This window comes from Phocoena phocoena, chromosome 13 (assembly GCF_963924675.1).
Source record: "Phocoena phocoena chromosome 13, mPhoPho1.1, whole genome shotgun sequence".
Classification (NCBI taxonomy): domain Eukaryota; kingdom Metazoa; phylum Chordata; class Mammalia; order Artiodactyla; family Phocoenidae; genus Phocoena; species Phocoena phocoena.
Genome location: NC_089231.1, coordinates 80,164,376 through 80,192,225, shown reverse-complemented (window position 1 = coordinate 80,192,225; position 27,850 = coordinate 80,164,376). Strand labels below are relative to the sequence as shown.

Here is a 27,850-nt window from a genome sequence, read left to right as displayed (position 1 = left end):
CAGGGTACAAAAGAGTCAATAGCTGGCCCAAAATATAAAGTCCATTATCCTTGGCATTTGCGTGTGGTGGAAGCAACTGAGGAGCCTGGAATCAAGTGTCTGTAGGTTCTGTCACCTCCTCTCTGAGACTTATTTTCTCATCTCTAAAATGGGGATAACAGCTATAAGAGAAATGAGTCATGGTGACTAGAGTTGACAATACTGTACTGCTAAGAGACTAGATCTTAAAAGATCTCGTCACAAGAAAAACCATTGTAACTACATGAGGTGATGGATAGGTTAACCACAGTTACTGTGGTAATCATTTAGCAATATAAACATATGTCAAATCATGATGCTGTAACCTTGGACTAATACGATGTTATAGGTCAATTATATCTCAATAAAACTGGGAAAATTTTTTTCAATAAAAATAAAATGGGGGGCTTCCCCGGTGGCGCAGTGGTTGAGAGTCTGCCTGCCGATGCAGGGGACACGGGTTTGTGCCCCAGTCCGGGAAGATCCCACATGCCACGGAGCGGCTGGGCCCATGAGCCATGGCCGCTGAGCCTGCGCGTCCGGAGCCTGTGCTCCGCGACGGGAGAGGCCATAGCACTGAGAGGCCCGCGTACCGCAAAAAATAAATAAATAAAATGGGGATAATAATGCCTGCCTGCTAGATCGTGGTCAAGCGTAAAAGAGATCATGGAGATCACAGTGCTTGGTACAGCCGCTCACATACGTGAGGTCTCCAAAAATAAATAAATAAGTAAATATTCATGGTCATAACTATGCTTCAGACTAGTCATTTACTATGTGCCAGACACTGAGACAGCTGCTTCCACATCCACTTTCTCACCTAATTCTCATAAAACCCCAAGAGGCAGGTATTTCTACCATTTTATAGAAGTGGAAACAGGCTCAGAAAGGTGAAGTGACTTGCCTAAGGTCACACAGCTAGTTAAGAGGCATAGAGGGGATCTGAATCCCAGGGGAGTCACTGTCTGACTCCAAAGCCCTTATTACCCCTCTTTTGTCCATTCTCCCATCTTCAGTGTTCCATGTCCCTTGGGGCCCTCACCTCCTTCTCTTCTTCCGGGTAGCTTTCTTCTTTTTCTTCTTCCCCCTGGAGGAAGGGGGTGGCGTCAAGTCTTTGCCTTGGGAGGCACTGAGGGGAAAACAGAACTGGGTATTAGTGGACACAGGGTTCCCCAAACCCCCAATCAGGGCTGTTGCAGCTGGGAAAGCATCCAGTTCCTTGGAGGGTGAAGGACCCATAGTGAATACTTAATTACCACCTCATGGCTGATTTGGTTACACTTCAGATTAAATGCCTCAAATAAGGAGTTAATGCTGACCTAATGAGACAGATGCTGTACGTTACCCAAACATCAATTGATTAGTTAAACCAGAGTTACAGAGGTTAACTGCTCTTAATAGATTTATTATTGAATTTGCAAATGGCTCACCTTGGTAAATAAATCAGTTTTTAAATAATTAATCGGCAATTCAGCACCCTCTCTCCACAATACAACGTGTCTGTAGTTCCTGCTGGAAATTAAATAGGAGGCAGAAGGTAGGTTAAGTAGCAGCCGATTATTAAAACTATATTTGCCAAGGTCTAATGTAACAAGATCCATTTCTTATATGGCTTCACGGAACCTCAAAAATCTCCACTCTTCAGGAATAATTATTTGCTGTTCAATTAAATTCAAAGGCTCAGGCTGCAGTTAAATGAAGTCAAGTTATCTCCTTTTATAATTGGGGCAGGCTCCAGGGATTTTTTTTAAAGCACTATCCCATGGCTAAAAGATATGGTTTTGGATGAAAAACTGCTTGGGAATTGAAACATGCCAACCCAGCCGAACCTCTTTGGGAAAACAGATTATTAATAAAATGTTACTGTCATTATTAGTAACAACACAGCTACCGTTGATTCACTTACTATGCACCAAATGTTTTATATACTTTGATGCTCACAAAAGCACTTGAAGGGTGTTACGATTTTTTTTAACATCTTTATTGTAGTATAATTGTTTTACAATAGTGTGTTAGTTTCTGCTCTACAACAAACTGAATCAGCTATACATATACATATAGCCCCATATCTCCTCCCTCTTGCGTCTCCCTCCCACCTTCCCTATCCCACCCCTCTAGGTGGTCACAAAGCACCAAGCTGATCTCCCTGTGCAATGCGGCTGCTTCCCACCAGCTATCTATTTTACATTTGGTAGTGTATATATGTCCATGCCACTCTCTCACTTCGTCCTAGCCCACCCTTCCCCCTCCCCGTGTCCTCAAGTCCATTCTCTACGTCTGCAACATTAGTCCTGTCCTGCCCCTAGGTTCTTCAGAACCATGTTTTTTTTTTTTAGATTCTATATATATGTGTTAACATATGGTATTTGTCTTTCTCTTTTTGACTTACTTCACTCTGTATGACAGACTCTAAGTCCATCCACCTCACTACAAATAACTCAATTTCGTTTCTTTTTATGGCTGAGTAATATTCCATTGTACATATGTGCCACATCTTCTTTATCCATTCATCTGTCGATGGACACTTAGGTTGCTTCCTTGTCCTGGCTATTGTAAATAGAGCTGCAGTGAACATTGTGGTACATGACTCTTTTTGAATTATGGTTTTCTCAGGGTATATGCCCAGTAGTGGGATTGCTGGGTCATACGGTAGTTCTATTTTTAGTTTTTAAAGGAACCTCTATACTGTTCTCCATAGTGGCTGTATCAATCTATATTCCCACCAACAGTGCAAGAGGGTTCCCTTTTCTCCACACCCTCTCCAGCATTTGTTGTTTGTAGATTTTCTGATGATGCCCATTCTGACAGGTATGAGGTGATACCTCATTGTAGTTTTGATTTGCATTTCTCTAATGATTAGTGATGTTGAGCAGCTTTTCATGTGCTTCTTGACCATTTGTATGTCTTCTTTGGAGAAATGTCTGTTTAGGTCTTCTGCCCATTTTTTGATTGGGTTGTTTGTTTTATCAATATTGAGCTGCATGAGCTGTTTATATATTTTGGAGATTAATCCTTTGTCTGTTGAGTCGTTTGCAAATATTTTCTCCCATTCTGAGGGTTGTCTTTTCATCTTGTTTATGGTTTCCTTTGCTGTGCAAAAGCTTTAAAGATTCATTAGGTCCCATTTGTTTATTTTTGTTTTTATTTCCATTACCCTAGGAGGTGGATCAAAAAAGATCTTGCTGTGATTTATGTCAGAGTGTTCTTCCTATGTTTTCCTCTAAGAGTTTTATAGTGTCTGGTCTCACATTTAGATCTCAAATCCATTTTGAGTTTATTTTGTGTATGGTGTTAGGGAGTGTTCTAATTTCATATTTTTACATGTACCTGTCCAGTTTTCCCAGCACCACTTATTGAAGAGGCTGTCTTTCCTCCACTGTATATTCTTGCCTCCTTTATCAAAAATAAGGGGACCATATGTGCATGGGTTTATCTCTGGGCTTTCCATCCTATTCCATTGATCTATATTTCTGTTTTTGTGCCAGTACCATACTGTCTTGATGACTGTAGCTTTGTAGTATAGTCTGAAGTCCGGGAGCCTGATTGCTCCAGCTCTGTTTTTCTTTCTCAAGATTGCTTTGGCTATTTAGGGTCTTTTGTGTTTCCATACAAATTGTGAAATTTTTTGTTCTAGTTCTGTGAAAAATGCCATTGGTAGTTTGATAGGGATTGCACTGAATCTGTAGATTGCTTTGGGTAGTAGAGTCATTTTCACAATGTTGATTCTTCCAATCCAAGAACATGGTATATCTCTCCATCTGTTTGTATCATCTTTAATTTCTTTCATCAGTGTCTTATAGTTTTCTGCATACAGGTAGGTCTTTTGTCTCCTCAGGTAGGTTTATTCCTAGGTATTTTACTCTTTTTGTTGCAATGGTAAATGGGAGTGTTTCCTTAATTTCTCTTTCAGATTTTCCATCATTAGTGTATAAGAATGCAAGAGATTTCTGTGCATTAATTTTGTATCCTGCTACTCTACCAAATTCATTGATTAGCTCTAGCAGTTTTCTGATGGCATCTTTAGGATTCTCTACGTATAGCATCATGTCATCTGCAAACAGTGACAGCTTTACTTCTTCTTTTCCGATTTGGATTTCTTTTATTTCTTTTTCTACTCTGATTGCTGTGGCTAAAACTTCCAAAACTATGTTGAATAATAGTGGTGAGAGTGGACAACCTTGTCTTTCTCCTGACCTTAGAGGAAATGGTTTCAGTTTTTCACCACTGGGAACGATGTTGGCTGTGGGTTTGTCATATATGGCCTTTATTTTACTGAGGTAAGTTCCCTCTATGCCTACTTTCTGGAGAGTTTTATCATAAGTGGGTGTTGAATTTTGTCAAAAGATTTTTCTGCATCTATTGAGATGATCATATGGTTTTCATCCGGCAATTTGTTATATGGTGTATCACACTGACTGATCTGCGTATATTGAAGAATCCTTGCATTCCTGGGATAAACCCCACTTGATCATGGTGTATGATCCTTTTAATGTCCCGTTGGACTCTGTTTGCTAGTATTTTGTTGAGGATTTTTGCATCTATGTTCATCAGTGATATTGGCCTGTAGTTTTCTTTCTTTGTGACTTCTTTGTCTTGTTTTGGTATCAGGGTGATGATGGTGGCCTCGTAGAATGAGTTTGGGAGTGTTCCTCCCTCTGCTATATTTTGGAAGAGTTTGAGAAGGATAGGTGTTAGCTCTTCTCTAAATGTTTGATAGAATTTGCCTGTGAAGCCATCTGGCCTTGGGCTTTTGTTTGTTGGAAGATTTTAAATCACAGTTTCAATTTCAGTGCTTGTGATTGGTCTGTTTATATTTTCTATTTCTTCCTGGTTCAGTCTCAGAAGGTTGTGCTTTTCCAAGAATTTGTCCATTTCTTCTTTTCTAAGAATTTGTCCCGGTTTTCCATTTTACTGGCATATAGTTGCCTGTAGTTCTCTCTCATGATCCTTTGTATTTCTGCCGTGTCAGTTGTTACTCCTCCTTTTTCATTTCTAATTTTGTTGATTTGAGTCTTCTCTCTTTTTGTCTTGATGAGTCTGGCTAATGGTTTATCAATTTTTTTAATCTTCTCAAAGAAACAGCTTTTAGTTTTATTGCTCTTTGCTATCATTTCCTTAATTTTTTTTTCATTTATTTCTGATCTGATCTTTATGATTTCTTTCCTTCTGCTAACGTTGGGGCTTTTTTTGTTCTTCTTTCTCTAATTGTTTTAGGTGTAAGGTAAGGTTGTTTATTTGAGATGTTTCTTGTTTCTTGAGGTAGGATTGTATTGCTATAAACTTCCCTTTTATTACTGCTTTTTCTGCATCCCATAGGTTTTGGGTTGTCGTGTTTTCATTGTCTTTTGTTTCTAGGTATTTTTTGATTTCCTCTTTGCTTTCTTCAGTGATACCTTGGTTATTAAGTAGTGTACTGTTTAGCCTCCATGTGTTTGTATTTTTTACAGATTTTTTCCTGTAACTGATATCTAGTCTCATAGCATTGTGGTAGGAAAAGATACTTGATATGATTTCAATTTTCTTAAATTTACCAAGGCTTGATTTGTGACCCAAGATATGATCTATCCTGGAGAATGTTTCATGAGCACTGGAGAAGAAAATGTATTCTGTTGTTTTTGGATGGAATGTCCTATAAATATCAATTAAGTCCATCTTGTTTAATGTATCATTTAAAGCTTGTGTTTCCTTATTTATTTTCATTTTGGATGATCTGTCCATTGGTGAAAGTGGGGTGTTAAAGTCCCCTACTATGTTACTGTCGATTTCCCCGTTTATGGCTGTTAGCATTTGCCTTATGTATTGATGTGCTCCTCTGTTGGGTGCATAAATAGTTACAATTGTTATATCTCCTTCTTGGATCGATCCCTTGATCATTATGTAGTGTCCTTCTTTGTCTCTTGTAACAGTCTTTATTTTAAAGTCTATTTTGTCTGATATGAGAATTGCTACTCCAGCTTTCTTTTGATTTCCATTTGCATGGAATATCTTTTTCCATCCCCTCACTTTCAGTCTGTATGTGTCCCTAGGTCTGAAGTGGGTCTCTTGTAGACAGCATATATATGGGTCTTGTTATTGTATCCATTCAGCCAGTCTATGTCTTTTGGTGGGAGCATTTAATCCATTTACATTTAAGGTAATTATCGATATGTATGTTCCTATTACCATTTTCTTAACTGTTTTGGGTTTGTTATTGTAGGTCTTTTCCTTCTCTTGTGTTTCCTGCCTAGAGAAATTCCTTTAGCATTTGTTGAAAAGCTCGTTTGGTGGTGCTGAATTCTCTTAGCTTTTGCTTGTCTGTAAAGGTTTTAATTTCTCCGTCAGATCTGAATGAGATCCTTGCTGGGTAGAGTAATCTTGGTTGTAGGTTTTTCCCTTCACCACTTTAAATATGTCTTGCCACTCCCTTCTGGCTTGCAGAGTTTCCGCTGAAAGATCAGCTGTTAACCTTATGGGGATTCCCCTGTGTGCTATTTGTTGCTTTTCCCTTGCTGCTTTTAATTGTTTATCTTTGTATTTAATTTTTGATAGTTTGATTAATATGTGCCTTGGCGTGTTTCTCCTTGGATTTATCCGTACAGGACTCTCTGTGCTTCCTGGACTTGACTATTTCCTTTCCCATATTAGGGGAAGTTTTCAAGTATAATTTCTTCGAATATTTTCTCAGTCTGTTTCTTTCTCTCGTCTTCTTCTGGGATCGCTATAATTCGAATGTTGGTGTGTTTAATATTGTCTCAGAGGTCTCTAAGACTGTCCTCAATTCTTTTCATTCTTTTTTCTTTATTCTCCTCTGTAGTAGTTATTTCCACTATTTTATCTTCCAGGTCACTTCTCCATTCTTCTGCCTCAGTTATTCTGCTACTGATTCCTTCTAGAGAATTTTAAATTTCATTTATTGTGCTGTTCATCATTGTTCGTTTGCTCTTTAGTTCTTCTAGGTCCTTGTTAAACGTTTCTTGTATTTTCTCCATTCTATTTCCAAGATTTGGGATCATCTTTACTATCATTACTCTGAATTCTTTTTCAGGTAGACTGCCTATATCCTCTTCATTTGTTAGGTCTGGTGGGTTTTTGCCTTGCTCCTTCATCTGCTGTGTATTTCTCTGTCTTCTCATTTTGTTTAAATTACTGTGTTTGGGGTCTCCTTTTTGCAGGCTGCAGGTTCATAGTTCCTGTTGTTTTTGGTGTCTGCCCCCAGTGGCTAAGGTTGCTTCAGTGGGATGTGTAGGCTTCCTGGTGGAGGGGACTGGTGCCTGTGCTCTGGTGGATGAGGCTGGATCTTGTCTTTCTGGTGGGCAGGACTGCATCCAGTGGTGTGTTTTGGGGTGTCTGTGACCTTATTATGATTTTAGGCAGCCTCTCTGCTAATGGGTGGGGTTGTGCTCCTGTCTTGCTAGTTGTTTGGCATAGGGTGTCCAGCACTGTAGTTTGCTGGTCGTTGAGTGGAGCTGGGTCTTAGCGTTGAGATGGAGATCTCTGGGAGAGCTTTCACCATTTGATATTATGTGGAGCCGGGGGTCTCTGGTGGACCAATGTCCTGAACTCGGCTCTCCCACCTCTGAGGCACAGGCCTGATACCTGCGGAGTACCAAGACCCTGTCAGCCACACAGCGGCAGCTCTGTCCCTCACTGCACCTCCTAGGTCATGGCCTGCTGCTGCTGAGCCCATGTCCTGCTTCCACCTGTGGTAACCCAGCGGGAGCACGGGCAAGAGGACGGTCTTGAGAGGGTCTGCTGCTGAAGGGTGGCCAGCCTCGTTCTCGTCCCTCGTCCCGGCAGCAATCCAGCAGCTGCAGTCGGGTCTCCTTTCTAACAAATCCTAAAGGGTTACTCAGATGACACCTTGTAGAACTTTCTGGGGATCAGGGTCAAAGAGCCTGTCAACGTAGTGGCGACTGCTAGCTGCTGCTTCCGAAAGGACGCTCGTGCGGATTGGGGTCTCCGTCAGGCACGCCATCTTGGTGCTATGATTTTTACCGTCTTGTTCTACGGGCAAAGAAAACCAGGCTCAAGGGAGTTGGACTGTCTTGCTCACAGCTGCACAGTAAGGAAGTATCTGAGCTGGAACTTGAATCGAGGCCTGTGTGATTCCTAGCCTGAGAGCCTTCCCATAAAACCAGCTGCCTTTTCACACTTGTTTGTGTGGCTGATCTTTCGGAAGTTTCTCAGCTCTTTACAAATCATCATAAAATGCTGCCATGATTAACTCCATTCTGAGAATCTGGTATTTACAGTTACTAGAAAACAACGATACAGTGATTAGAATATATGTTAAGGTCTCCGCATTGTCAGCCAGTAAAAATCATGTAGCCATATGTAGAACAGTTTCAAGAGAGTCACTTTTAGCAGGTTAAAAATAAAAAGCATAGGGATTAAGTACCTAGCTAGTTAACTACACTTACATGTTATATAAAGCACAAAACACAGCACACATACCCAGGAAGCAAACAGGCCTCTTGTGTAAGCATGGTAAGCCACTTCCAAATTTTTCCTTCAGCGAGGGATTGACACAGAGTAAGAGCCTAATAAACATTTGTTGAGTGACCAAATGAGGGATGAATGGATGAAATAATTTAGACACATGTTAAATCATCTTGTTTCATATAAACACTTCCCAGTGTAACAGCTGCTAGGAATTTGAGAAAAACTGAAAACATTTAAGGCATAAATGCTTAAGGAGAAAGAAAAGACCTTTAAAAAATGTGTCTTATAAAATAGAGAAAGATTTTATTGTTTCTGTCAATTACTGTCACTTCATTCTCATACCCCAGGGTCTCAGGGGAGCAAGGTTTGGGAACCACTATCCTAAACTCAGATTTAAGTGATGAGATAAAACCCAAAAGCCCTACAGAGAAAGACAAATATCATATGATATCATTTATTTGTGGGATCTAAAAAAATGATACAAATGAACTTATTTACAAAACAGAAATAGACTCACAAATACAGAAAACAAACTTATGGAGTGGAGTGGGAGGGGGGAGATAAATGAGGAGTTTGGGGTTAACATATACACACTATATATAAAATAGGTAAACAACAGGGACCTATTGTATAGCACAGGGAACTAGACTCAATATCTTGTAATAACCTACAATGGAAAAGAATCTGAAAAAGAATATATATATATATATATATATATATGAATCACTTTACTGTACACTTGAAACTAAAACAACTTTGCAAATTAACTATACCTCAAAAAAAATACTGGTAGGAAAAAAAAAAAGCCCTTGAATCTGGATGGATTTGATGTCTGTGAGGGGGGTAATTAACCCCCTCCCTAAACCCCAAATGCCTTTCCTCTACCTCTTTATTTTCCATGCACCAGTCTCCCAGGTATGCCCTTGCACACAGTGGGGCGGTAGGGCCAGAATAGTGGTTAAGTGCACCACAGTGACATAAGGGGCGGTTAAACACGCAGCAGTTAAGTATGCAGCGGTCACATATACAGTGGTTCACTACACAGTGGTCAGATACGCGGAGGGGAAGTATGCAGCCATGAAGAATGCTGGCTCCAGAAACGGACACACTTGGATTTGAACCACTGCTCTATTACTTCCTAGCTGGGTGGCCTCTATGAGTATCATTTTCATCATCTGTAAGATGGGTATAAAACATGAGACCTGTGTCCTAAGTTCGTTACGAGGAATGAGGGAGCTTTACTTATGCGATGTGCCCTGGACCAGCACGGAGCAAGTTACAGTAAATGTAGTGTCTATTATGACTTTGATTATCACTAGCAATAGGTTTATCATCAATATTGTGGTTTTTACTCACGTCAGAGAGCAGGTCACAGATAGGGGAAGGGAGCAAGGGGCCTGGACACTCTACAATCGAATGGACGACACGGCATCATTTTTAGATTATCATGTCCAGAACCTTCTCTTCCGGCTCCGTGAGACTCCAACTAACATCTTAAGGTCCTCTTATATTCCAGGCTCACTGTCAGGATCTGTACACACCTGATCTGATTTAATCTTCACTTGACTTTGAGAATTAGATCTCAATATCCCCATTTTATAGTTGTGAAAACTGAGGCTCACACAAGAAAACAATCTTGCCCAAGGTCACTCAGTTAGTAAGTGATGGTGTGCAGGTTTGAACGCAAGTCCCTACAACACACTAAGTCCCCTTTGGCTGTTTAGGAGTCAATGTTTTGAAAGTATGGAAATTCCCTTCCCCTCCCCTTCTCTCTCCATCTCCTTCAGCCTCTTATGGAAACAGCTTTTCTTTTCTGTTTCCTGGGGAAAATCCTCCAGAACCGATGTTGAACTTCACTTCTTCAAGCTGATAGGACTTAACTGTTTCCCCCTCATTGAAATCACGGCCTGTAGCCAGCCTGGGTAGAGGGCACCCTGGGTGGGGAAGCAGCCTTCATCCATGAAAGCTGCTCTGGCTTCCTAAGCCACTGCCTCAGGATTCAGGCTCTTAACTAGAGACTCCTGTTCATAAGCCTCAGGGGTCTATGAGTCCTATGAAATGGTACACAGAATTTGGGGAGTATTCTTGGCATTCATAGCTTCCATCTAATTCTCAGATGGGTTTTGATCTGATTTAGGATCTCAAAGAGGAACTTGCAAAAGCGAGAGGGGAAGAATGGTCAGAGAGACAAACTTCATTTCTCCATCCTCAAGTTGAACTTCCTTGTTAGATTGAAGAGGGGAGCGGGGGCAGGGTCTCACCTGTGTGCTCTGGCAGGACTGGCCTCCTGGCAGGCTTTGCCTCTCTCCCAGCTGTTGGAGCCCAAGACCTCAGTGGCCAGAGGCTGGCTCAGCTTTTCTGAGGGTCCATCCTGAGCTGGGACCATGGGGCTGCTCTGGGGTTCTGTCCTATAGGGGAGGAAATAAGGAGGCAAAAGTGTTAGGATATGACAGAGATTCTTACTGTTCATCAAACATTCATAGATGTCAGAATATTTCCAACCTCCCTCGGAGTTAAGGTGGGGCCATATCATCATCAAGGGTCAATGGTCTCTGAATGGGAGTGATATGTATTGTTTCCAGTATGAGGCAGTAAGATCTGTGTGTCATCTCCAGCTCTCTCTCCCTCTGTCTCAGTGACTTTGGAGGCCACACATTCCAAAAGGTGAAGCTACTTGATGGAGGAGAGATGCCTGGGCCACATGAGACTTTGCATGACAGAAATAAGCCTTAGTTAGGTTAAGCCACTGAGGTTTAGGGACTTACTTGTTACTGCAGCATAGCCTAGCCTAACCTGATTGAATCACAGGGAGAGGCTGGAAACCAGCATTTTACTTCCTTCCTCAAGACTTAACTGGAGGCCAAAGCAGTATAGGATTAGTTCAAACTCTCCTTTGCCGTTTCGATCCCACTTTTCTGCCTTATCTGTGTATGGCACGGAGGCAGCTTCATTTAAACACTATCTTCACGATTTAGTAACTCTAGGTCCTGGGATCAGTCCTTCAACCTCTCTGAGCTGCAGTTTCCTCAACTATAAAATAGGGAATAATATCAGTCCATATATTGTTGAGCTGTTGTGAAGATAAAATGAGATAATGCAAGCAAACAGGAAGGCCTAAGAAATATCACTGCCCTTTCCCTTTACTTCTCTGTGAACCAAACCTCCCATTTGGTGTCCTTAGCAGGTGCGAAAACGCCTACTTGGGACGGCAGTTCCCATGAAAGCCTGAAGTTCTCTTCTCTGCCTCTGAGATGAGGTCCAAATAACACAGGGAAATTACCTGCGTCCCACCTCCTTCTCTGAGTCCCAGAGAGGGAAAGGAAGTTGCTTAGTTACTCAGTCTTTGAAGAAGTTGTCACTCAAGTCTCCTGGCTCCTGTCATTCAGTCAGGAGTCTGAGAACCACAGGTGGATCTGGCCCCATCCAGCAAGCATCCCAGCCCGCTCACCCTGCCTGCAAATCCCAGGTCAAGCATTGATCAAAGGCATTAGCATTTCTCCTGCACCGAGCTCCTGCAGCCAGTGCATCAAGATTGGCTTTATGACTCAGGATGAATACATTTGATAAGCCCCCTGCTCCTTCGGGCTGCCAGGAGCGCAGGCCAAGCCTGGTCAATATTGAAGGAAGGGCAGCAAAACACATCCTTCTCTGTCAGCCACTGATCGGTGCATCTTTAGAAGCAGAGCTGGGGGATACTTCAAGCCCAGGAAGGATGGAGATTCTAGTCGGGTCTGCCCAGCCCTCCTCACTGCCAACTCCATGCTACCAGAACTCCAGTTTTCCCTACACCTCCCTGCAGCCCTTCTCCCACGATGAGGGTTCCATTTCCATGCCTGCGTTCCCTCCAGCCTATCTGTGTGGAATGCTGCCCTGGCTCTTTTCAGATAACTCAAAGCTTGCAGTTTATGCCCAGCCTCCAGCAAGGTTTGCCTCTTGCCACACTTGTCCTAGCCAAGGCTAACCCAACATTCACTAACGCCTATTCCCTGAGTGCGTGCAGTGTGTCCAGGCCAGTTCTAAGACCGGCGATGCAGTGAACAAGACACAGGTGTTCCCCGAGATCATGGAGTTTAGATTACAGATGGAAAAGCAGGTAATAAACACACAAGAAAGTAACAATATGGCTTATTTGTTGGTAATAACTTATGGAGAGAATAAATCAGTGGAATGGGGCTAGGAAATGGGAGCGGGTGACTGTTATGTCGTATATAGTAATCAGGGAAGGACTTTTTTAGGAAGTAACAAGAGAGTGGAGACTTGAAGGATCAGAGACTAACCTTGCAGCTCGTGTTGGTTTTAAAATGTGTTCACAAATTCTTTGACACTCATACCATCAAAAGCTGAATCCTAGAAGATGTGGTATATATACGACGGAATACTACTCAGCCATAAAGAAGAATGAAATAGTGACTTCTGCAGCAACATGGATGGACCTAGAGATTACCATACTAAGTGAAGTAAGTCAGACAGAGAAAGAGAAATATCATATGATACCACTTATATGTGGAATCTAAAACACCCGATACAAGTAAACTTAGTTACAAAACAGAAATAGACTCACAGATATAGAAAACAAACTTACGGTTACCAAAGGGGAAAGCGGGGGGAGGGAAAAATTAGGAGTTTGGGAGTAACAGATACACACTACTATATAGAAAAGAGATAAACAGCAAGGACCTACTGTATGGCACAGTGAACTATACTCAATATTTTGTAATAACCTATTTGGGAAAATAATCTGAAAAAGAATATCTATATATGTGTGTGTGTGCATGTATGTGTGTGTGTGTACACACACACACACATACATGCACACACACACATATGATGGAATCACTTTGCTGTACACCTGAAACTAACACAATATTGTAAGTCAATTATACTTCAATAAAAAATAAATAAATTTTAAAAAGAGAAAAAAAAAAAAGCGGGAGCCTAACTTCCTTCCCTGTGAATACTGGATGGGCTAGTGACTCACTTTTAATGAACAGACTGAATTAAAAGTGATGATATGTGACTTCCAAGACTAGGTCATGAAGGCAACTTCTGCCTCTTCCTCTTGGATTGATCACTTTGAGGGAAGCTGGTCGCCATGTTGTGAGGACACTCAAGCAGCCCTGTGGAGACGCCCATGTGACAGAACTGAGGCCTCCTGCCAACAGCCAGCACTATCAGCCATGTGACTGAGCCACCCTGGAAGTGGGTCCTCCTGCCATAGTCAAGCCTTCAGATAAGACAGCAGCCGTGGCTGACATCTGACCACCATCTCATGAGAGTGGTGAGTGAGTCAGTCACCCAGCCAAACTCTTGACTCACAGAAACTGCAAAACATAACTGTTTATTGTTGTTTTAAGCCACAAAGATTTGGAGTATTTTGTTGCTCAGTAATATACAACTTCTATACAGGTATCCGCAATCAGTGGAAGTATGTTCTAGGCAGAAGGAATAGCAAGTTCAAAGACACTTGGCATGTACAAGGAATAGCAAGCAGGGGTTAGAGTGATAAGAGGACAGATCAGAGATGAGGTCTTTGATGGGACCTAGGAATCTGTATTCTTAAAAAGTTCCTTGGGGGCCTCTGATACTGTGCCAGGTTTAGCAAAGCCTGGACTACATAGGTCATGGAAGACCTTTGGGTCCCATGCGGCTGAAATGGGTGATGTGGTCTGGCTTACATTTCAGAAGGTTCTCTCCACAGGCTTCGGACACTCAAAGGAAGGGAAGAAAGAGATCGGGAGACTTGCAATGACTTAGTGATCAGCGAGTTTATCAATGGATGCGTATTGCCCAGCAGAGTCTTGAGTTGGACACACACACAAGAACGGAATTTTGGACTTTCTGGAGCGTTACAGGAAACCAAGACACAAATATGTGCCCCAGGCAACCTGGCACTAGGCGGAAACTGAGTCGACGTGAGGAGTTTGGCAGTGAATAAATACATGACAAATAGTGCTGCCATTGGATGGAAGGTCTCAGTGACTTGTGCTAATAGAGGCGTGGGTTATCCCCAGTGCAGGGAAAGCTGGGGGATACTACTGCCAGGCACTGGCGGACAAGGCTTAAGGCAGGGACAGTGCCTCACCCATCGCTGCCAGCAGCAGGGTGGAGAATCAGGGATGGCAACCCCGACAATGGTTTGATGAGGAGAGCGGTATAATGGAGCTGCTGCAGCTTATAGCTTAGCTTGACACTCCCTGATGTGGTAGTTCTTTTTTTTTTCCAATAGCACTGGCTTCCCCTTCCTGGTGTTGGGTACCTCACCTGGGATTATAGCACAAACAAAAACAGAATTGATTCTACCAGGCTGACAGGGAGTGGTGAGGGAAAGATGAAAGGATCCTTCCTAATGTAACATTTAAGATTGTTTCAATGTGTTCTAATACTTTGCTTCTTAGCTTTTTTAAAACTGAAAGAGACTCAGGGATCATGTAGTCCAGGTCTGCTAAACATGGCACAGTATCAGAGGCCCCTTAAGGAACTTTAAAAAATACAGATTCCTAGGTCCCATCATAGCCATAATAAATCAGAGTCTCCAAGGGTGAAACGTGGGAACCTGCAACTTAAAGAAACATCCCAGGTAGTTCACCTTCTATTAGGTCAAGAATAAATCCAAACTGATTATTGGGATTGAAAGGCTCTGAATGATCTGGCCTCTGTCCCTCTAGACCCCATCTCCTACCCCCTCCCCGTCCCTTACTCTGCTTTGGCCACATGGCCTTCTTGCTGCTCTTCACATGGAACAGGGCCCTTACTCAGAGCCTTTGCTCTTTCTGTTCCCTCCACCTGGTATGCGGTTCCTCCTCCAGCTATCTGCATGGCCGGCTCCTTCTTTTCACTCAAATGTCACCTCCTCAGAGAAGCCCTCCCTGATCCCCTTATGTAATCGTGCTCCTCTCATCACCAGCCACCGTCACAATGGCCTGCTGTGCCTTCCCTCCTTCACAGTACTTGTTACTATTTGAAATGACCATTTTACATGTTTATTTGCTAACCGTTTGTCTTCTGGACTAGAATGTAAGCTTCCTGAGCGTGGGAACTAGTCTCTTCTCTCACCACCGAATCCCCAAGGATCTAGTGTCTGGCATAGACAATGCCTCCTTACTCAGGAAGCATTTGTTGAATGAATGAAGTTACAAATCAATTCTGATGACCAATCTCATGTGAGAACCACAGGTCAGATGCAACCTCTCCTCACATATAAAGAAGCAGAGGTCCAGGGAGAAGGACCAGTCTGAGGCCACACAGCACTTCAGTGGACTCAGACCTCAGTCATGGTACCTCCACCCCCTTAGCCCCACCCATCTTCCTTCTTTGCCTCCAGCTTTGCATCTTTGCAGAGCTTTAAGAAAAATTCTGTGTCCCATCCTTGCTGAGGAGTACAGGCAGCTGCCTCGTTTTTTCCACGTAGCTCTTTGATGTTGCATTAAAAAAAAATACTTAAAAGAAGGTGAGCTCTTCAGGGGACGGCTAAAACAGTGAAGTCAAGGGCCAGTGCACTCCACTTCACAGAAGGAGGGAGGGAGGCACAAGTGCTGCATTCCTCAAGGCCTCCCGCTCTGGTTCCTGCTAATCAGCGACCTGGAGCTTAGATGCTGCTCTTCGTAGTCATGGCAACCAGCAGATTCACAGCCTGTGATAAGAGGGCTGAACTTTCTGCAAAACTCTCCAAGATGACTGGCTCCCTAGCTGCTTCCCTGCTTTCCCCATCAAAGCTCCTGACTCCAACAAAGTGTTCACTCAGTCGGTTGGGTGCCTCGAGCACTAGTGTGAGTTAAACACCGTTTGGGGAGTCAGAGACACACAACGGTGGAGGGGAGTGAGGACGCCGGCCCCTGCCCACCTCTGTGCAGAATGAGGAAACCGAGGCCCCAAGAAGAGAGGAGCCTTGCCCAAAGCCACAGGGCGACTCACGTCAGAGCTTCAGCTTGAACTGTGGCCTTCTGACCCCCAGTCCAGTACTCTTTCCACGTCCTTTGATCAAAACAACAGCTGGCATTTATCAAGCACCTACTCTGTGCCAGACACCGGGCTAAGCCCTTCTCTGCGTCGTCTCATGTCAGCTTCCAAAGAAAGCCAGGAGCAGGCATGGCCACCCCCACTGTACAGATGGAGAAATTGAGACCCAGGGGTAGTAAATGGCAAGAGCACCAGAGGCCCTGCTTGTTTATGAGAATCAGCTGAGAAAAAAGGAGAGCAATCTGGAAAACACTTTGAAAATATAAGGAAATAATAAGTGGGGGCATAGGGTGAATGTTAGTAATTTCCCTGTACGACAGGGATTTTTGCCTCATGTGTTTGGAGAAGGGGCTGTATCTCAAGCCTCTGGCCTGAACCTTACATTCCACAAATAGAAGTGGCACTTGGCCATTAGATTCGGGACATCCCTGACACTTACTTTCCCCATCCCACTAATAGCTTCTCCTGGGTGTAGAACACTTGCAAATCCAGCGTCTCAACAGATGCTGACAAGGCTCTCGGTAAGGTACTCAGTTTGGTGAACTTATCCCCATTACTTACACGAAGACACTGAGACCTGGGGAGGCAAAGGAACTTGCTTCCCATCCAAGATTCTTGTACTACACTTGCATCCAGGGCTGTGAATGATCCGCCCTTGTCCCTGCACTTAGCCAGACACCTACTGTCTCCCCGTTTCAGTAGACAATGAAGGCGCAGACCCTCAGCTCACGAGTCCAGCAGAGAACCCAAGGTTTATCACTGGGCTGAGCCAGCCCTTGGGGAAGATGGATTTGGCTAATTTGTGCCTTGGCTACCGGGGCTTCAGTCTGGGTCCTGTTAATATCCCGGCCTGACGTCTCGGTACCAAGTCCTTTTCAAGGTTAATTAAGCCTGGTTGGGGATCCTCTGAGGGAGCTGTGATTCTTTGAGCTTTGCTATCACGATTGGAAAAAGTGTAGGAGCTTGGGGGAAGATCAGGGATTCCAGACAGCCACCGTGGGAGGCATCGTCTGGATGTGGGAGCCACGATGCTCAGCTTAGTAAGAACTGAATGAGAAAGAAAACAAGTTTTATGAGGCTGGCACTTCCCTCATTATTTCATTCATTTATTCAACAGCTGTTTACTGAACGCCTACTTGGTATCAGATTTCAAGGACCCAAAAGTAACTAAAACTTATCTGTGTCCTCAAGGAATTTCCAGCCTGGAAGAGGAACACTGATTCCTCACCTGGGGATTACAATATGGTATATTCAGTTCTCTGATGGAGAGAAGCTCAGAGAACCATGGAACCACAGAAAGAGCATCTAATCCAGCCTGGGGAACATGGGCAGGTGGCTGTGAAAAGTCTCCTGAAAGATATTCGGAAATTGGTCATGTGCAAAGGCCAGGCACTGAGACACAGCAATGGACTTCAAGGAACTGCAGAGGAAGTCGTAAGTGGGAAGAGATAGTTGGGGTGGAGGATGGAAGGTAAGAGTTGAGACTGGCTTATTTCACTTAGCATAATGCCCTCAAGGTCCATCCATGTTGTTACAAATGGCAGGGTTTCCTTCTTTTTCTGGCTGAATTCTATTTCACCTATCTATCTATCTATCAGATACATATATGATATATATATCACATTGTCTTTATCCATGGACACTTAGGTTGTTTCCATGTCTTGGCTATTGTAAATAATGCTGCAATGAATGTGGGAGAGCAGGAAAAAACAGGAGCTGAGACTAAGGAGGTAGACAGGGCTAGGTTCTTCAGGGCCAAGCGGGCAGGTGCTTCTCACACCTTCACGTGTATGTGAACCACCTGTAGGGCCTGAGCTTCTGCATTTCTAACCAATTCCCAGGTGAAGTTATTGCTCCACGGACCATACTTTGAGTTGCCAGGTTGTAGATTTTACAAATGATTTGGACTAATCCAGCTTTCTAGCACCCTCTGTCCTCAGGCAACTGGTGAGAACGGTTTAGTTCAGTTCCCAGGGCTGAGAGCATGTGAGTGTGTGAACATGTGTATGTGTGCATGGTAAACACTCTGGTATATCAAAAACTGTACAGTTCCTGGGGCTTCCCTGGTGGCGCAGCGGTTAGGAATCCGCCTGCCAATGCAGGGGACACGGGTTTGAGCCCTGGTCCGGGAAGATCCCACATGCCGCGGAGCAACTAAGCCCATGTACCACGACTACTGAGCCTGCGCTCTAGAGCCCGCGAGCCACACCTACTGAAGCCTGCGTGCCTAGAGACTGTGCTCCGCAACAAGAGAAGCCGCCGCAGTGAGAAGCCTGCGCACCACAACGAAGAGTAGCCCCCGCTCGCCGCAACTAGAGAAAGCCCACGCACAGCAAGGAAGACCCAACGCAGTCAAAAATAAATAAATAAAATAAATTAAAAAAAAACCCCATCCAGTTCCCAAGTTCAGGTCAAAAGACAAAAGAACCATATGGAGACAAATCAGCTCAGCACTTCTTACCCAGCTCAGCCAGGCAGGTCAGGCCCCCAGCCTGCCTGGGTTTTGAACTCTCATCACAGAACACAAGCCTACTGCCCTGCAATCCACCCCCAGTCCACCCAGTCATTTTGCCCTTCACAGGCTGGCCTGTCGATTGCCTATTTGCCTAGTGAGGGTTCAAAGTGCCAAGAAGGGGACTGAATCAGATTCTTGGTGTTGTCTGACATGAGGGCTGCCCCCGGCTTGGGAGCTGGCTGAATTCCAAAATGTTGTGGTTTCCCACTTGACCACGTTGTGAAGGGTAATCAGGTGACGCTGGGAAAGTGCAGAGGTCCTGCAGTTCTACTGACCTGGCTTCATGCCCTGATTCTACCCAGCTGTGTCACCACAGGAAAAAGGAACACCTCTCGCTCCAGCCCAGGGGCAACTGCAAGACCTTTCTATCAGCTGGAATTGCAGACACAGAGTTTGGATTTCTCCATGGAGGGAAAATTGCTGATTAGATTTTCTTGCCCTGGGAGGGACTGTGCTAGATGAGTTCCTTTTGGACATCATTAAGGCTACTGCTAGAGGAGGCGCCAAGCAAGCAAGATCTGCTGGGAAGAGGGAAGAAGCCCTCAGCCTCATAGGAAACCTTCAGTCCGGAGTAGCAGAAGCCTTGGTTCAAGAGCTGAGAGAGTAATAACTGGTCCCAGGAGGTCCCGTCAGGGACTGTTCACGTATCCTTCCTTCAGCCACTGACACAACAAATATTTATTAAGCACCTACTATCTGTGGGGCATGTACTAGGCACTGGAGACACAGCAGAGAATGAGACAGAAAAAACTCTCTACCTGGCGGAGATTGCATTCTCCTGGGATGGGCAGAGGGGAGAGGAGAGCAGAAAATAAGCGGAACTGCATGAACTATGGAGCGTATTCGAAGGCAAAGAAGGCTATTAAAAAAAAAAGAGAGAAAAAGAAAGAAAGAAAGGGAGACGGATAAGGGGAACTGAAAATGCTACCAGGAGGGGAATGTGGTTTTACTCGGTATGATCACAGGAGGTTTCACTGAGAAGGGAACATTGGAGTGAGACTTGAAGGTGATGAAGGAGTGAGCCTGGAAACGAGCAAAACGGGCAGAGGGCACAAACAACGCGAAGGCCCTGAAGTTGGAACGTACGAGATACACTGAGGTTGGAAGTGAGTCAGCAAAGGGGACGAGAGGAGGGCGTGATGTCAGAAGGGTAAGGGGGGCTCAGATCATGTTCTGGTGGGCTACTGCAGGGCCGTGGCTTTTTCTGAGTGAGGTGAGATGCCGTTGGAGGGCTCTAAGCAGAGAAGCGATGTAATCTGACTTAGGTTTTAAAGGATCTCTTTGGCAGTTTGCTGAGCGTGGATAGCCAGGGAGCTGGGATTAATGCAGGAAGACCCGTGAGGAGATGATTGCAGCACCCCACAGGAGACGAGGGCCGGGATCGGTGTTATCGCTGGTGTAGTGGTGAGAAGCGGTCGGTTTCTGGACAGATACTGAAGTTGGAATCAACCAAGTTCGCTCACGGGTGACTCCAAGGGTTCTGGTCTGAGCAACGGGGACGATGAGCTGCCGTTGACTGGGCGGGGACAGCTGCAGGTGAGGGGTGTTTTGTAAGGGTTCCCCAGAGCTCAGTTCTGGACAAGTTAGTTTTGAGATGCTAATTAGACACCCCCTCGTGGAGATGGCAGGTGGGCAGTTGGATACAGGAGACTGGAGTTCAGAGAAGACATTAGCGCTGGGGAAAAGCCCTTGAGTGATGTCAGCATTTAGACGGTGTTGCAAGCCAGAAGATTGGATCTTCTGGGGAGTAACCAGGAGCACGTGGATAGAATGAAGTGGGAAACTGAGGACGAAGGTAAGCCCTGAGGGAGTTGTACCGGCAGAGTTTCAGAATGACAAAATGGCTCGATAGAAGTGTCCCAGCCTGGCGGACTGGCTCTTAAGATATACTCATAAAATGTCTGATTCCTCTGATTCATTCCTTTAGATGCAGTGATTCATTTATTGTTTATGCATTCATTCATCTATTTCTTCATTAGCTATTCATTTATTCACTGATTCATTAATCACTCATTCACTCACCCGCTAAGCATCACCTTACTTCTGGTGGAGGGTCATTTCAAGACGATCCAGACATGAGCCTTTCCTTCAAGAAGCTCACAGTTCAGAGGAAGGCAAGGGGTAGGTACATAAGAAACTCTCACGTGGGGTGAAAGTGACCCAAGAGAGGAGAAGTCCTGAGTAGAGACAGGGCACCACTGCCTGCAGGAAACAAGACAGGTGGCACAGAGGGGGCTGAGCTGCTTGTCCGGGGAGGGCTGCCAGAGCACAGTGGTTAGATTTCTCACACTGGCCCTGCCTGGGCACTCACCGTGCTCAAAGGCACGACCCTGGGCGAGTCCCTTCACCTCTCTGGTGAAAGCACAAGTTGTCTGCACCTCACAGGACGGTTGTGAGGATGAAATGGCACGATGCATGCCCAGCACTTAGTTTCTGGCACACGGCGGCACTTTAAATATCAGGGAGATCACATTGTTCACCAGCCTCACTGCTCATTCTGATATCCTTTCACCAAACAGCTCAAGACAAGGGATTCTGGGAAGGGAAAGGGCAGGGAGGTCAGGGTGCCCTTGAGTGTCCCCGGAGATCCTCCCTACACTGGGGCCTTGCTCCCCCCACCAAGCTGAGTGGCTACCCATTCGCTGCTGGGTCCTGGCTTTTCTCTCTCAATAGCCCAGGGATGAATTTATCTCTTCCTGTCTTCCCGGGACAACCAACTGGACCCTTTCATCAGCTGGAACTACAGAGGTGGGGGTGGTGATGAGGGAGGGCATCGGGGAGCGTGGTGCAGTTGGGACTTTGTGTTCCTGTAGACACACACAACACAGGTGTCCCCCCTTTCTGGGGCTGAGGTTTGGCAGAAAATTCCTAACAAGCAGAGTAAGCTACCACTAAAATCTGCAGAGAGGACAGAGCGGACAAGCCACAAACCTCGATGGCAGGCGGTGAGCAGACGGCAAGCTCCTGGGGTCTGGGCTCGTTAGTTTTTTTTTTTTTTGCAGTACGCAGGCCTCTCCCTGTTGTGGCCTCTCCCGTTGCGGAGCACAGGCTCCGGACGGACGCACAGGCTCAGCGGCCACGGCTCACGGGCCCAGCCGCTCCGCGGCATGTGGCATCTTCCCGGATCGGGGCACGAACCCGTGTCCCCTGCATCGGCAGGCGGACTCTCAACCACTGCGCCACCAGGGAAGCCCATGGGCTCGTTGGTTTAAAATAACACAGCAGAGAAGTGAGATAAAGGGCTTCAGTGGGGGAAGCTGTCAGACACCTCGCCTTACGCTGTTGGAACCACCCGAGGGGTCCCATCTCTCCTCCTGGGTTTCAGAAACAGAGACTGCAGGCTGGGGCAGTGGCTGTGTTGCCTGATCACAGAGCCAGAACTTGTCAGAGCTAAGCCAGCCCTTGCAACTCTACCCAGGAGAAGCTGAGGTCCAGAGAGGGGCCAGCGCTACATTCCAGGACACTCGGCGAGTTAGGGGCTGAGCAGGGACCACCAGTCAGTTCTTCTGCAGCTGTAGTGAAAGCTATTGCTCAGATCTTAGTCAGTGTGAGTGTTGCCTACAAATACCGCACAGGCACCCCTTCCAAGAAGGTTATATCCACCCCTGGCGGGTGGCGAGGCATCCCATAGCCAACGACTGACTTGGGAGTACAAACGACCTTCCCCCTTGCGGCAAGGTAATACAATTCACACTCTAGAGCTCCCTGTGGGATCAGGCTGAGGCTGGATCCAGTCCAGCTGGAAGTACATCTTTTCTTAGCTTTCTGTACTGCCCTAGCTTGCTTCGTCTCTCCCTTTCTCCTGAGAGCACACCCTCAATAAGTCTGTGCATCTAAATCGCTGTCTCAGGCTTAATTTCTTGTGAATTCCATCAAAGACAGAGCCAGACCAAGTTTTCCTCTACCAAACCACTAAACGCAAAACAATAGTTAAGTACTGTATTTGTTCAAACAGACATGGGTTTGAAGCTCTGCGTTGCTACTTCCAGGCTATATTTACCCAGCGGAAGTTACTTAGTATCATTAAACCGTCAATGTTTTCCCAGCCGAGGACGGCAAATATTCCTGGGTATGTTAATATTACCTGTCTCATAAGACGGTTGTAAAATGTTTAGCACATTTTATGGGGACATAACAAATGCCCAATATATGTTATCGGATGAAGCTATCTGACGTCTTTGACGATGATGGTGATGAGGAAGACGATGGCGGCGGAATGAGCGGACAGGCCGGTCCAGTCACAACTCCACCAATCAGCAGAAAGCTCTCAAAAGGCTCCACCTCTGAAGTTCCCGCACCAATCATCAGTGAGTTCTCAAATCACACCCTTCCCATTCATCCTCCTGTAGGCTTGGCCCAGAGGCCCCTCCTTTGCCATTGTCATTCTTCCCTGACAAAGGACTTCCTGTGGGAGAGAGGGATCTCTGTCTTTACCCGGAAGTGCCCATTTCTCAAGGCCAGCCCAGGCGTCCAGCTGTACCACCTGTAGAAAACGGCTCCTCCACAGTAATTGTGAGAAAGGAGTTGATGGGAAAGGGCTGTCCCTCTGCTGGGATTTTTACCTGCCTTTTAAAAGTCAAACCTTTATCTTTAGTAGGTAGTCAGCTTCAAGACTATCTCCCACCAACCGTGATGGGTCCCCGGGCTCCAGGAGGGCTTGGGGTGGTGGGGAAGGACTGTGGCAGGGACGGCTAGGGGCCCCCAGCGCGTGGGCAGAGGGCTTTTTCAGCTCGGCGGTTTCTCTGCTGGCCACAGACAGCACCCGAGCAACCGGGAGCCACAAGGAGCACTGCAATCAGGCCGACTGCAGCTTGAAAGCCGGTTTTGCTGTTTTCAAGCTGTGATCTTGGACGAGTCACTTCATCTCTCTTCTGCAGAACGGGGTAACTGGTAGTGTCCAGCTCGGAGAGGTGATGCACGTGCAGTGCTTAACACCATTCCTCGTGCAGAGCAAGCGCTTCATCAATGTTAGCTGTCATTGTAACTGGAATTATTCATTGTAAATAGCCTTCGGGGCAGAGTCTCTCAACTTCGCCGTCTGCTCAAGCAGATCCCTCTGCCCTGCAGTGCCCTCTCTTCCCTTCTCTGCCAGGAAAAGCCTCACTCAGCCGTCAAGGCTCAGCTCAGCTGTTTCTGACTCCCCCAGCCCACCCCCGACCCCACTGCCCATTTCCCCATAGAAATAAATTCTGCACTCTCTTTGCTCCAACATATTGCAGCATATTGAGCAAGGTCTCTCATCTATTTAAGCCTCAGTTTTCTCATTTTTAAAATGGGGATAATACCTTACGTATTGGTGTAGTTGTGGGAAATATATAGTTATTAAGGTAAGCACAATGTCTTACTATTATAATTGCAATTAGCACTGAAAGAGACTTGGTAGCTCCCATCAGAGAAAGAATTTTTGCCTGGGGAGGAGGCTCACGGATCATTCTTTCAGTCATCTTTGAAGAGTGCATGGCTTCCAACCTGCCTGGGACCTTGGGACCCTGAAGACAGGGGACTGGCCCCAGTGACCTCCGAAAAGCCTGTCCAATTCAAAGGCTTCTGTGAGTCAGATTCTCCTCTGGGTCTAAGTCGTCCCCATCTCTTTGCCTCTTTCTGAACACATTGGGGTGGCACAGTGGGGACCCACATGGCCCATTCACCCCCAGTTTAAGGATGAGAGTTGTCACCTCTAAACAGTTTCTGAGCTCCTAGGTGAGAGCATGGATATACCGACTTCTTCAACTCACTGTGTTACAGTAAAGGGACCTCATGTTTACTGAGCACCTACATTGTGCCAACACCTCATCAGATATTTAAAACACATTGTTTCATTTAAGTCCCATAATAAGCCCTTGAGGTGGGAATTGTAAGGGTTGTTTTTAGATGAGAAAAACAGAGGTTCAGAAAGCTGTAGTGACTTGCCTAAGGACACACAGCAAGTGAGGGAGCCCAGAGCTCTCAAGGAACTGTACCTGGGTGTCCCTGGTCTCCAGACTGAGGACGGCCACACAGTTCAGCTTTTGGTGTCACTATGTCTCTTTGCACTGTGACCATGTCTCCACCTCCCCCATGCTGACTGGTGTTCTGTCTCCTTCCTATTTGCTCTCCTGCACCCACTCCCCCGGCTGCTGTCTGCACAGTCTATTGATGGAGACAATCAATCAGCCAGCTTGCTCAGACAGCTAAAAAACATCCCATCGACCAATTTTCCCTCCAGCGCCTTTCCGCGGACCATGCAACCTCACTAATTTGGAATTTGCAATGATTTCTGACACAGAACCTGCATTTCTCATTCTGGTAAAAAAAAAAAAAAGAAAGTCTGAATGAAATAATATCCCATGGACCCCTGCGGACTTCTGAGTAAGGCCCTGGCAGCCAAGAGGCCCTGTTTCCACCCCTCTTCTCTTTGTTCCTGCTCCTGGTTTCTTCCACCTGCACCCACTTCTAGGTTGGATTATAACTGATGGCACTACTATAAATGCTAATACTACTAGTAATAAGAGCAGATGTTCCTGAAGCGGCAGCTGTGTGCCAGCACTGTTCTAAGCGCCTGGCATTTGTTTGCTCTGATATTCGTCACCACAATGATTTGAGGCTGGTACAATGATCAACCCCATCTTACCGATGAAAACACTGAGGCAAGAGGAGATCCCGATAACTGGGGGTGGAGGTGGAATTTGAACCCAGGCTGTCTGTTTCCAGAACCCATGGTCTTAACCCCTTCCCCCACTGTGCCTCTAGGGCTGAGCACTATGGGGGCCACTTGTGGACCCCTTGGACCCCAACAGTGCTTCCTGCTTTGGGCCTCTGAAAGCACCATGCAATGGGACAAGAAAATGTCGTGTCCTTCTATAGATGTGTGATGGGCGTGTTGAGCCAGGGATTGGAAGTCTGTGGGAAAGCTGCCTCCCGACTTGTGTCCGCAAGGACTCTACCGAGTGAGAGGCACAGAGCCTTCAAAAGAAACCGGTGGCAAGGGGTTTGAGAAGGATCTTTCCTAGGTTCAGAATCCTGTTTTAGAGTGTTGATTGCCCTTAGGGGTCAACCATCTAACCAAAGCCCTGGTTTCTTTCTACAGGTATTTTGCTCTATGCTGATAAGAGATGCAAAGTGCACCTGGAAAGCTATGTGCTGTCCCACTTGCCCCTTTCCTGTGCAAAGGCCCTGTGGCATCCTTTTGCATAGGCCCAGAGTGGACTTGCCTTTGTGGATCTGCAGTAGGGCATCCTCTTTTTTATGGGGGGAAACGCTGCCCACTCCGGTTGCCTTGGAATACGGTTTAAATGGAAAAGAAAGACCATGCCATTAAAAAAAATTCACTGAAATGACTTGACTCCTCCAATTACCCATTTGGTGGCGTTTAGACAGAGCCTTGGTTCCTGGTACAAATCTCTCAGCCCCTGTGGTAGGACCTGAGGCTTAAAACAAGTGCTGGGATTCTGGCAGGACTGAGGCAAAGCCCTTTAAACTAGTCCAACACTCCTCGACCGTGATGAAGCTGTCTCCCTGGCCACGGTATTCATGGTCGCGTTTTTACTTGCATCCAGCTAAGACTCTGCACATGAATGAATATATACGATGTGCCCAGAGGTGTGTGTATAAGGCGGGTAGAGCCTGGACCCCGGTGTTCTCAATGTCGAGATGCGTCATGTGGCAGCTCAGAAATGTCCAGGGTGGCCAGAGAATTCGTTGTGCAAACTGGAACACTTGGAGGATCAAAAGGGGCACAGACAGTAGATACCCAGGATCTGTGGTCACCATGGCTATCTCCCTTTTCTGACCTTGAGACTCGAGTGTCCAGCTGTCTCTTCTCCCTCTCCTCCCAGAAGTCCTATCGGCTCCTGAGACTCACCTGTCCAAACCTCAACACATCGCCACCCCCACCACCTGTTCTCCAGCCCCACCTTCTACTTTCTTAGGCAAGCAGCAACCGGCCATCCCCCGGACCCCCTCTTTCTCTCACTCTCATATCCAGCCCATCAGCAGATCTTCACCATTTCAAGTTCAAAACATCTCAGCACCCATCTCCTCTCCATCTCCACTGCCACCTCCCTGGTCCAAGCCCTCATCATCTCTCACCCAGACAACTGCAACGGCTTCCTTGTTCACCTTGGCCCCACCCCGCCCACTCTCCATGCAGCAGGCAGGGTTCTCTTCCAAAACGCAGATTCAATCACATCACTTCTGTCTTCAGAGCCCCAAGAAGCAAGTCCAAACTCCTTGATGTGGCTCTCATGGGCCTTCAAGGTCCACAGCCCCAGCTGACCTCTCCTGGTGTGTCATGCTCCGCTGCTCTCTCACTCACTGTGCGCAAACCACCTGACATCCCTGCACAGCCCTGAACAGTTCCGCACAGCCCCGCACAGCCCTGAACAGCCCCGCACAGCCCCGCACAGCCCTGAACAGCCCCGCACAGCCCCGCACAGCCCCGCACAGCCCCACATCCAGATGCAGCAGAGCGTGAAAGTTCAGGGTGCGGCCTGGTGCCAGACTGCTGGGTTCAAACCCTTGTCCTGCCACTCTGGGACCTTGAGCAATTGACTTCACCCCTCTGGGCCTCAGAGCTTCATCTATAAGATGTGGATAATAAGAGTACCTGCCTCATAGGGTTATTTCAGGGATTAACAGCGAATACATGTAAAGCTCTTAGAACAGTGCTTATTTCTTACTAATTAAGAAATGGCATCACTCACCTTGCCTCCTTCAAACTGTCCAGTTTTCCTCCTGTCCATTCTTCCGATTTCAACTTACAATGCCACCTTGTCCAGGAAGACTTCCCTGACTACTTAGACCGTTTATATACCTTCTCTATGCTCACAATATCCTTTACTGAAATTGTCAGTTTAAATCTCTGTTCCCCTCCCCTGGACTGTGAAGCCTTTGAGACAGAACCTGAACATTTTGCAGCACTGTGTCCTCGGCACCTGGAAGGTGCCACGCCCGTAGTGTCTT

At 46.0% G+C, this 27,850-nt stretch overlaps 1 protein-coding gene across 1 annotated transcript in view; it reads right to left on the bottom strand.

The window, feature by feature from the left end:
* Nucleotides 1-27,850, bottom strand: part of SRRM4 (serine/arginine repetitive matrix 4) — a 161,843-nt gene that overhangs the window by 37,276 nt on the left and 96,717 nt on the right. The window contains exons 2-3 of the mRNA XM_065889530.1: nucleotides 10,701-10,847; nucleotides 1,061-1,147 (exon numbers count right to left, since the gene is read on the bottom strand). Of these exons, the coding sequence (XP_065745602.1) occupies nucleotides 1,061-1,147; nucleotides 10,701-10,847 (234 nt within the window). The remainder of the gene's footprint in view (nucleotides 1-1,060; nucleotides 1,148-10,700; nucleotides 10,848-27,850) is intronic.